The 11,691-nt window shown below is 41.9% G+C and overlaps 1 protein-coding gene across 1 annotated transcript in view; it reads right to left on the bottom strand.

Moving 5' to 3' along the window:
- Nucleotides 1-11,270, bottom strand: part of LIPA (lipase A, lysosomal acid type) — a 29,882-nt gene extending 18,612 nt beyond the window's left edge. Inside the window, exons 1-3 of the mRNA XM_011361605.2 lie at nt 11,119-11,270; nt 9,039-9,150; nt 7,503-7,620 (exon numbers count right to left, since the gene is read on the bottom strand). Coding sequence (XP_011359907.1) covers nt 7,503-7,620; nt 9,039-9,149 — 229 coding nt within the window. The 5' untranslated portion in view covers nt 9,150; nt 11,119-11,270. The remainder of the gene's footprint in view (nt 1-7,502; nt 7,621-9,038; nt 9,151-11,118) is intronic.
- Nucleotides 11,271-11,691: the final 421 nt, after the last annotated feature.

Genomic DNA, 11,691 nt, shown 5'->3' with positions numbered 1-11,691 from the left:
GACTTCTTAAAATATTCCCAAGCCCCACACTCTACACTAGTTGGATTTCCCAAAGCTCCTATATTTGCCCCCTACATTAAATTTCTGTGGATTTGGCTTTGCGTAAAACAACCACTAGTGCAATCTAGGTTATAAAGAGTCTGTGTTTAACAGAAAAAGAAACAAAGAAAATAACAGCTCAGTTACTTTGGAATTTGGAAATTTACATTAAGGGGTCATCTGTGGGTACTCATGACCTCCAACTCTATGCCACAGTTGGGTAGCTACAAAATCAAAGTGACCGTGCGGAGAAATAAAGAGAACACAGCTGTGCACATGGACACATGCTCACACACAAAAACAGACCCTCCTGTGTAGACTCCAGAGTGACAGCAAAGCTGTCCAGTGTGCATGAGGGGGAGGGAATGGTGGACAAAACTTGATGATTTGTTAAGACAACTGTAATAGGAAAAGAAGGCACTGTTTTTCTAACTCTTTTTGTTTGTTGGAGTACCCCCATCTCTCACTCCAAGCTGATTACAAAAGCTCAATTACAACCAGATACAAGAGATGGCACCGAATAGGGAGGAAATAATGAATCTGTTCTTTAAAAGCCAGATATTTTCAAATACAGAGGACCTGGAGCAAGAATGGCAAAGTGTATCACAGACTCTATTGCTTTCATGTGGGAAATGCCAGCAGGTGAGGAAAAGGGATGACATGGAGAAGTAAATGGCTGACAAATGTCATGGCTTGAGAGCAAACTGAGGCACTCAGCTGTGTCATGTTCATTCACCTGAAGAATTTTTTTTTGAGAACCTGCTGTACACTAAGCAGAGCACTGAAGTTAAAAAATTAAGAAGTGATTCAGAACATACATTACATTTTGCGTAAACCTTTCTGGTAACTAGGGTGTATTAGCCACTGTGCTACACGCAGGGGACACAAACTGGGGAAAGCATGTTCCCTCCCCCAGGGGGCTCCATTACAGTCAAGGAGACAGACACTATTATTACCTTTCAGCTCAGCAAGAAAAAGGCCAGACCACCACCAGAAACTCAGAGGGAAAAGCAAGTTACTCAGCCATGAGGAGAAATATTTGAGCTGGCTCTTAAATGAAAGACAGACTGCCCCACAGAGGGTTCTGGTGAGGAAGCGGGAGCCTGGATGTGAAGAGAACTAGCACCGCCTCAGCTGGATGGGACCCAGAGTCTACGTTAAATTCCCCTGCATGAGTCTGATGCACAGGCAGGTTGGGGAACCACTGGTAAAGTTCAGTGCCTTGTCTGACTGGGGATAGAAGGGATATGAAGGACCTCATGGGGTGCACATCCTTCCAAGCTGGGCCCATTTCCTTTCCTCTCAGAACAAAAGGGCCCTTCTGTGGAGGGAGCAGCAAAAGACATAACCCACCAGACTTCCATGATTCCATTAGACATGATGGGTCATCAACAAAGAGAAAATATTAACAATCCTGGCCTGGAGTGGAAAACGGGTGCTAAGTTGCTTGTCCCCTCCCTCTGGCACTCGGTGAATACAAAAGGGTACCAAAATACAGGACACTGGAAACAGGCCTACTCACCTACCCACCTTCTCACTTGCTCCCACCAGGAGGAAGAAAGGGAAACATTATGTCATTCTTTCCCACCCCACCAACAATCAAAGCTTTAAACATTTACTAGCAAAAGAAGTTTCACTCTGGGGGTGTGGTTACACCTAGTGCCATTCACATCTTCCAGTGAATGATTTTAATTGGATTTCTTTTCAACTTGCTGAGAGAAGCTGATTAAAATAATAGCTAGCTATTATTATGTGCTTAGAAGCTCTAAGGTCCTATGGTGAAAATCCTATGAACTTCGTACTATTCCCATCTAACAGACAGGAAACTGTGTCTAAGAGAAGTCAAGTAATTTGACCACGGCTGAATGAGAGCTAGTAAGTGGGGGAGTTGGGGTATGAACCCAGGAATGTCTAATGCCAGAATCCATGCTCATAACTGATTTGCTATGGGAAAGAAGGTTAGCCAGAGAGAAGTCATTCTAGACCATACAGAAAGCCCTCAGAGAATGACAGCCCAAAGAGGGGAAGCTATTTTGGAGGGAATTGGACCGAGTCCTTGGAAGAAAGCTATATCTAGTAGATGGAGGAGATAAATGGGAGGCAGGGACATGGTACTCAACCTTGCCTGATCAGGCAATTCTTCCGAGGAGCAGCCTGATCCATGCACTACAGCACCTGGGGCCTGGTTTGTCTGAGCAACAAACCAGTACAACAGGACAAGGGCTACCTCCCCTGGCTGTGCCCTATAATTGATTTGTTTGTTCCGAACTGGCTCTAGGAGGGCTGGGGCCTGAGGGAAAGGCCTAAGAGCACCTTGGCCCAGAGAGGGCAAGTGACGTTATCATGGTCACCTAAATAGTTAGCAAAGAGCCATCAAAAAGCAGCCCCATAACGTCCCACTGTGGTGCTGCCTGTCCGATTAGGCCCAAGCGTGGGTAGAAGTGAGGAGAGAATTACTCAGGCTCCGAAAATGAATCTGCTGAGCCCACAGTCTCTCAAGAGGAAGATGACCTGGTGGATGGGGAAGTTCCTCCTACCTCCAAGGCACTGGCCTTCTCTACCAGGGCAGTGTTTGGACAGGCCCCCAGTACGTTCTAAAACAATGTGAGCAATCAGCTGACATCCAAGGAAGAACCAACAGAAGAACAAAGAGGAAGTCACAAAGAGCAGGGTGTCCAAACTGACCTTGGTTCTTACCAGTTATGAAACCTTGTAGGATTTATTCAATCTCTTTCCTTTTCTAAAGTACGGTGACTAATAGACAATGAAGTTCAATAAATAATAGTGACTTAGAAAAAAACAATACATGTGTAACTATAATAAAGTATTATTAGAACACAAGCACAGGTAAGAGGGACAGAGCGAGAGTCAGGAAGCTGGTACACTACTGGTTTTAAAGATGGAGGATGGGGCCAGAAGCCAAGAAATACAGGCTCCTCCTAGATATTGGAAAAGGCGAGATACTATATAATAAATCTGTGTTGTTTTAAGCCACAAATTTTGTGGCAATTTGTTACAGCAACAATAGGAAACTAATACAGTTGGGGACAAGTTTTTATCCTAATTTTTTAGATAAGGACTCTGAGGCACAGTGTGGCTAAAAAATTTGCACACAGTTGCTTAGCCACCAATCAATCCCAAACCAGGATTCAGAGGCAGGCAGTATGTCTCCTGGTCCTAAAGAAGAGAGAAACCTGGCTCCTTGCTAGTTTGGGAGGAGCTTGCATAACCTAAAATCTTTCAGAATTGCTTAGAAGATAGGCTGTAAGTTGCATAAGGAACCCCTCTTCTTCTGCAAAGGTAGGTTTGAGGCAAAATTGCATCAAGGACTTATGGTACATAAGCATTTCCACCGCTCTATAGTGAGTAATGCAAAGTCAGAACCACTCTCACTTTACGCCTCTCTGCAATCATCTATAAGACTGAATAACTCAAGGAAGCTCAAGGCCCAGCAAAGTCGGCCCTCGGCACGGCACAATCCCAAATTCCAAAGGCTGGTTTGACTATCAAGACAGGCTTAAGATCACTAAAAGCTCCGGGGCCTGGGAGGCTTCCTTAACCTGACCCGGATACTTAAGATAAACCCTAGCAAGCATGCTGGCACCTAGCTGATTCGCTGTTATTAGTATTAGTATTTGTCATAATAGCTACTGATCATGTACTCCACACTTCCTTTTACATAAATTATACTGTTACAAGAGAGTTGTTAAGATCCATTCCATGTTAAAGATAAGGTAATTGATGCCTAGAAACAGAAATTAAGTAACCTGTCCTAGAATACACACCTAGCAGGGAGCCAGAATTAAAACTCAAGTCAGCCTCATTCCAAAGTCCTTGCTTTTAACTACTACTCCTAAGAAAGAAAAAAAAATAATTAGACATCAAAGTGGTAGGGGAGAGGAAATGTGAGCATATATATTCCATTTGTGCCCAGCCATTTCAAAGCAAGCCAAACACTCGTCCCAAAACTGGCTGTGTATAAAAATCACCTGGGACATAGAAAACACACATTTCTGGCCCTGGTCCTGATTTATGGAATCGGGAACACCAAGAACAGAGCCTGGAAATATTTTCAACAAGTTCCCTTGGCTCTTCTGTTGCAGCCCATCCATAGGTATGTTCAAAACAGATTCATGGTGGCCCCTGAGGGCTCTTTGTCAAAGCAAAGTTCAAAATGCCTGCTGGTGCACACTGATCACAATTATTCACATCCCAGAACACCATCAGATCAGGCCATCAGATACAGAACATTTCAGGTACTAATGATGCTTTATTTGATGACTGTTTACTAGACAATTTATTTCTCAATTAGGCAGAAGATAAGTCTGCCTTGCTGTTGCTGTTTTATGTACTTTAGTCAGCCCACTACCTAGGAATTTGGCCTAACACAAATTCCTTTCCCTCTTTGAACTTGTCTGTCTCACCCAGTAAAAAGTGGTGTGTATCTATAACGCAGGTTCCCAACACCAAGGATTTTACCTTGGAATCCACAGGGGAGTATGTTAAAAATGTAAGCACTCCAAATCCTTGGCCCAGGCAGGACACTGAGATCATTCTAGAGCTAACGTCCCATGACTTTCTGAAATAAGGCTAAGCAGACAAAAAGGGAACCACTTCCTTATAAATTATGAATTTCTGAATTTCAATTCCTTTATGGAGTTAGTGCAAAGCAGGAGTAGCTCAACACTTGATCGAGAAGTTTGCTTACCAGTGAAAAACAGCACACACATACTATACAGGTCACCAAGGGCTTTCTAAATATGCATTCCAAGCTGCCTAGTTAGTAGAGGTTTGACCAGGCAGGTAAATGATGGTTTAAATCAGGAGATTCTTTACTGGGTCCATAAACTCTACAAATACATATAAAATTTGTGTGTGCACGAGTGTTTGTATTATTTTACTAGAGAGAAGGCCCATTGCCTTCACTCAGTTATGTACCCCAATTCTGAAGACTGTCCTGATATAACTCTCACTCAGTGCCCATGCAGAGGACATGGTGCTGCTGGTTGCCATGAGGGCTACAAAGATAAAAAGACACAGCCTCTCTGCCTTCAAAGAGTGGCTAAGGGAGGGATGGTGGGGAGAGAGAAGTATGAAAATAAGGCAACCCCAAAGCAGAATAAGAAAAGCACCTTAAGAAGGGTGTTAGCAAGGCACTGGGGAGTTCAGAAGAAGTGTATGTCTCCTTCCTGCTCAAGCAATCACGGAGAGTTGGAAATTAAGCTGGGCTTGGAAGGAGGGAAAAAATTATTTTTAAAATATGTATAGAAATGAAGATGGTGGGCAGGATGAGCAGCATTCCAGAGGTTGCATTCACCAGCTGAAGTCAAGAGAGACTTTAGCAAAAAGAAAATAACTCAGTTGGATTTGCAAGTGTCAGAAAGCAGTTCCTTGCTGCTTATCAACATCACACACACACACACACACTTTCAACTACATCATCATTCATAATTTGACTATGGTGCCAATTTAAACTTGTGCAGCTGATAAATAAGTGTTTCTTAGACAATGGGCAACCAACAGTGCTCAAGAACTCCTCACAAACCTTGTGAAAGAGGTATTCTACCCCATTTATAAAGAAAGACAACGTAGACATAGCCTATGACTGTAGCCACTAATCCAGAGAATCATGAAGTTTTTTGCAGTGAAGATCACTACGGTAAATTTCAAAGGCTCATTGCTGTACAGAACGGAGTGAACGGTACAGACAACAGCTAGGACAGAATATTAAGGAAGAATGTGTATCTTCATGTGTAGGCTCCTGAAGACTGTTGAATGGCAATATCACGTAATGATGCCTGGGCTCTAAAGAGCTTAATCCTGCAAAACTACGTTAAGATGGACGAGAACAGGGAGAGAGTAGTTGGCATAGGTAGAAGAGCCATGTGGCTAAGCTTTGTGATCATGAAACCTCCAATAATCTTCAAGTGAGGCTCTACATACAATTAGAGAGGACCACTGTGACAGAACTGAAGGATGCTCACCATACAGCTTTAAACTTGTGTTGTGACAGCACCACAGTAGAGCAAAAAACAAAAACAAAAACAAAAAACTACTTTAAAAAGGGAAAGAGGAATGGTTTCACTTTATCCCTAATAAATAATGGTTTAATGTTATCTTGTAATGGCTTATAAGTAGTACAGATGTACGGTGTTATCTTTGTGTGTATTAAAAGCATTAATTTCTTACAAGATAAGTAGACTGAATTTTCATATTTCTTTTATGAAATTCTTTGATTTCTTAATATATGAGAAGCCTCAAAAATGGAGGTGGCATAAGCCTCTCTCAGGTTCTGAGCTCATTTCAGGCATCTCCTTAAATGGTAACATGAACATAAAGTAGGGTGGTGGCCTGGCAGAGCAAGGAAGGGATGAACTACAGCCATGTAACATGGGCAGCCCAGAGAGGACTTGCCTTGAGGATGGGAGTCAAAAATGATTCTGCACTTTCCCATGAAGGTCGTTAGGAGGGTGATGGTGTTATTAATAGAGGAGGAAGTCAAGAGAGGAAGTGGCATGAATAAGAAGAAGATGAATGTCACATTGGTTGTGAAGGACCTCATGAATTTTTTATCTGTTTGGCTTAGATGAGCCAAAGTAACAACATTGCTCCTGAATATGAGAGAAGGAAGAGGAAAGGCCTCTACCTTGGGCCATGAAAATGCAGAACAGAGGAAGAAGGTGGGAACCTAATGCTATGACCAGATCTAGAGCACTTTCAGTCTATGTTTCCCATTTTAAAGAACAAGAGTATCTACTGCCCCAATCCCCACCAATATCGAATAGAACCCACAGAACCAGAGAGTGATAAAGACTAAAGGGGAACTTTGAGATCATCCCAGCCAATCAACTGTTTTTACAGATGAAGAACCCAAGGCACACAGATGTGAAAAGCATGTGAGCACTTGGGGGCTGACACAGATCTAGCCCTGAGTTCTCCTGACTCTTTTTCCTACCACCCGAGAGTAAGTCAAGAATCATGCTCACTTTTCTGATATTCCAGGGCACAGTGCCTTCCTTTGCAATATCATGACACATACACCTAAGGCGTGTGGCACTATTAGCTTTAACTGCCGCATGGAGAGAGGAGCCTAGAGGTGGCAATAGAAAAAGAAGAGGAAGCACCTTCCCTAAGCTTGTTCTTACTGGGAAGGAATTGAAGCAAACAAAAGCCCTTCTGCTCATATAAAAATTTAACTAAAGAAGAGATCTTTATCCAATTATCTTAACATCAATCTTAGTTTACCAGGGAAAATTTCTAGAATCAGAAAATGTTAAAGAGTAAGCTACATCTGGAGAGATGATTGAATGAGGGTCAGATCCTTATTCTGATATTTGTTTAACAATTTCAAGTAGTCTCTCTAAAAGTTCCTTAATCTGATTACTGACATAAAAACTGACCAAATTCCAGGAAAGCAGTTACTTGTCAGAGCTTTCCTACCTCAACACAGAAAACATCCATACCTTTCTCAGAATTGTTCTTCCTCCCATGAGGGATTCGGTGGAGGCAAAGAATATATCCATCTTCTGTCTCAACTAGGTGTTCCTCACTAGGAAATCCCCAGTAAGAGATTATTTCACTCTGTGGAAAAAAAAGAGTAATAATCATGGAAATTCTAAGGATAAAATCTGACAAGATATTCCATATTAACAGGCAAAGCAGAAGACAAAATGTCAATGACATTCTCTAGGCTTTACTTAAGAAATCAATTGCAATTGAAATGTTAGTCTGCTGAATCTAGTAGCACACCCATGACAAGAATAAATCTTCCACTTGTTTTACCCATGTGTTCTACTCACAAATTTTGGTTAAACCTTGGTCTCATCATTCTAGCAAATTCTACACCAACTATGTCTAATTTTACCATAGCTTTGGGCCTCTTTGCTTCCATCCTGGCTCCCAGGCACAAATAAACCCTTGTTTCTTTTCTAAATATGCCAAATAATACTATGATGTATCAACAGTCTGATTTTCTTGTTTTAAGAGGTCCCACCCTGGGAAACGAAGCATAAAGAGCATTAATCAATGAATCAACAAATTACACTAATAAAATACAGAATGGCAAGGTGAAGCTGAAGAGTGAGAAAAGCTTAAAAATATGGAACTGTGATCAAATTCACTTTTCCGTAAGATCCATGGGGCAATTGCTAATAGGAGCTCAGTAGGATATGGGTAACTCAACTATCCAGAAGATTTAATGTAAATAAGTGTTCATTACCCTCTCTGCCATAATACGTGAAAGCATTTAATTTTATTATTTTTAAAGGAAAAAAATAAAAGGACGGGGAGAGGTAAAAGATTTCAGTCAAGAATTAAAATTTAATTTTAAGACCCTGATGTCAGGTCATATTCTCTTGGTTCACTATGAATTGATTTCAGTCTCTAAGGTGGACTGATTCTTCAACTGGGTCACTCCATTGTATGTTTTAAAGTTTCTGTTTTCTTTATTAATCTCTATTTTCCCAATATTTTATGCCTAAGTGAGGCATTTCCAGATTTTATTGTTTACTTAAGATTAATAACTCTTAAATATTTTAATTACTCAAGGGGTTATGTTTGCTTATTTGTTCTAATAAGACATTTACCCAGATATTTTGATTTTTGTATTAAACTGTGCTCCCTGGACATTGCTAATCACAATCCTTGTTTGATATATTGTAAAAAGCAATGCTCAGTAGTAACATTCTTGCAAAGTTTTGATAATTTTTATTGTTCTTTAAACAAATTTAATGATACTTAAAAATGAAACAAATTTATAAAAATATTATTTATCACTTAAGAAGTATATAGTTTTAACAGTAAGATACAATCAATAAAATATACATTACCTGGTGGGAAAGTCTAACAAACTGAATCTAAGATTCAGAGAACATGACAAGCACAACGATATATAAAGAGATTAGAATTTGTGATTCCATGTAGCCCATATAACTAAATTTAAGAAAATAATTAACATTCGTCATATTCATTTTAAAAGCAGGTGACTTTGAGAAACTTACCACATTCATATTTGTTTCAGGATCCACAGGTGTCACTTTTCCTCCAGATGTCTTGGAATGCAGGGTCCCAAGAACCAGACAGAACACCAAACCCAAGAGCCGCATTTTCATTCTGTATAAAACAGTCTATTCTTATTTGTCCAAATTTCACTATACACAATTATGTTGGTAGATTAATGTTCCTATAAGAAGTTCTGAACCAGGTTTAAGGCAAAAGTTAGGTGACGGGCAAATCTGAAACAAATGACTCCAGTCATATCTGGAAGCAAAAAAAGGAGAAATTCTTCTTTTTACTGGAAACCTCCCCACTGGTCACCCCTGTTAATATATGACTTTTGGAGCCCAGCACATCTACTCACTTCTTTACCACGAGGTTTAAAAAATATATTTTGGGAGAAATAACAGAAGGACTTAGAAGAAACTAGGCTGAGAAAAAGGAAGATCTACAAAAGTCTGGAGCCTGTTAACCTCTCACCTCTTGCTATCTTATTGTGATTTCAACATCTTAAGTTCAGCCAATATTAGCTCTTGGCCCTCACTATCTACTCACTTCTGTTCTTGTTCAAAATTATATGTCAGGATTCAATTTTGTCACCAAGGGGGAAAAAAGTGAAATAAGAGAGTGTGTAAAAAAAACAGGGAAAGAAGACCATCCCCTCCTTTCTTCTGAAACCCTCTAACCATAAACAAAGACCATTTAGTTTCCGGCAGCGAAGGTACAAAATCACAACATAGCAAAGACTTGGGGATAGATTAAAGGCAAAGTGAAGTGGCTCTCTCAAAGACACCCAGGTGGATAGAGGCAAGGCTGGAATTATATAGCCCAGGCCACCTACATTTTTTAAGATAAATATTATCATTTAAAAAGATGCATGCATGTATGCCCATATAAAGACTTGTACAAAAATATTTATAACAGACTGAGTATAATAGCCCAAAGCTGCAAGAACCCAAATAGGTGAATGGATAAACATATTGTGGAACATATATACTACTAAGCAATACAGAGAAATGAACACACAATAAAATGAATGCATCTCAAAATAATTATGGTGAAAGAAGCCAGACCTTTCCCTTCCAAAAAAATAAATACATATAATTCCATTTATATAAAACTCTAGAAAATGCCCTTCCAGGCTAGATTACCTGTGCTTTTCTGGGCTCTCTTAGCAACTTTATTTCACCTCTTTCTATATTTTAACAATCCAATTAAGTACTTCACCGCAGCCATTTTATTCAGCTTAGGGTGTCTGACTCAATTTTGAACCCCGACGACCTAAGTGCCAAGCACCTACTAGATGCACAATATAGATTCTGCAATGTGGGATAGGGGCGGTCCAACAACTCAGTGGCTGAAGAAAAGCCCCAAAGCATCTTGTCATTTAGCTTAATAATAACAGCAATAATAATATTAATAATAATTACAACAGCAACAATAAACATTTCGGCTCCCATTTAAGTTCTTGCTATGCTCCAGGCCTCGCAGGCAGCGCTTTTGACCTACCATGTTAATTACGCCTCCACCCATTCTATGCTGTACCCTTAAATCCTTTTCTCAAGAAACTGAGATTCACCCGAGTTAAGTACTGAAAGCCAAGTGCCCGCTGGGTAAATAAGTGTCGCTGGGATTTTTCACAAGGCCAGATGCCACAGTCCACTCTTGACCAGCCTGTGAGTTAACAAGTTAGAGGTCGGGCCGGCTGCCCAAGTTAGAGGTCGGGCCGGCTGCCGACTGGGGGTAAGGAGAGGAGCTGGGAATCAGGAATCTTGGCTGTCACCGCACTCCAAGGCCTCTGGGCAAGCTTTACTGAGTGGCAACCGCGCCTGCCTGGGGAGGGGAGAACATCTTCAGAGAACCCCCCAGACACCTGGGTCACTGGGAGGGGCTTCCAGCCGCCCGCAGGTGCTCCAGGCAAGACCCGCCGGGGGTCAAGCGCAGAGGATGCTACTGGCCTTCAGAGGCTCAGGGACGTTGGGACTGAGCCCCTGGGGCAGTGCGCGGCCCGCCCTCTGAGTCCGTGGAGGCAGAACCCAAACTGCCGCGCCCGCGCCTAACAGTGCAATCGGAGCGGGAGCTCACCTGGAGCCAAATTCCTGAGCCACGGTTCAGAGTCGTAGCGCCTGTCGGCAGGGGAGGGTGAGCCGAGAAAAGACCTGGAGTGGGCAGGCCCCGCCCACCCGAGGGCAGACATCTGCACCTCACAGACTATTAGCGCCGCCAATCAGAGCAGCCAGCCACTGGGAAGTGCCGCCTAGACTCCGCCCCGGCTGAATGTCGCGGCATCCCAGCCGCCCGCGGCCACCGCAGAGCATGCGCTGTGGGCGGACCCTAGAAGAGCCGAGGTCTGGCCTTCGAGTTCCGTCCCAGGGCAGATTCTCAGTTCCATTTGCACGCTGCAAACGCCTGGTCTCTTAGCTCTGCCCCAGGAACTCCTGCAGGACCGGCATCCCTAGTTCTATATTATGCGCTCCATATAAAGCATTTAGCATTGTGCCTGATGCAAAACAATTTTGCTGTACGTTTTAATACCAAACATTGTTAAGATATTTGGAGTATAGCAGCCAACCAAACGAGGTCCCTGCTCTGCTGCTTACTTTCTAATGAGAAGAGACACACCATTCATAAATAACTACATAATATAAAGTAGTAGTA

Source organism: Pteropus vampyrus, unplaced genomic scaffold (assembly GCF_000151845.1).
Source record: "Pteropus vampyrus isolate Shadow unplaced genomic scaffold, Pvam_2.0 Scaffold68, whole genome shotgun sequence".
In the NCBI taxonomy this organism is placed as follows: Eukaryota; Metazoa; Chordata; class Mammalia; order Chiroptera; family Pteropodidae; genus Pteropus; species Pteropus vampyrus.
Note: the sequence above shows the minus strand (reverse complement) of the source record. Positions and strands in the feature narration are given on the sequence as shown.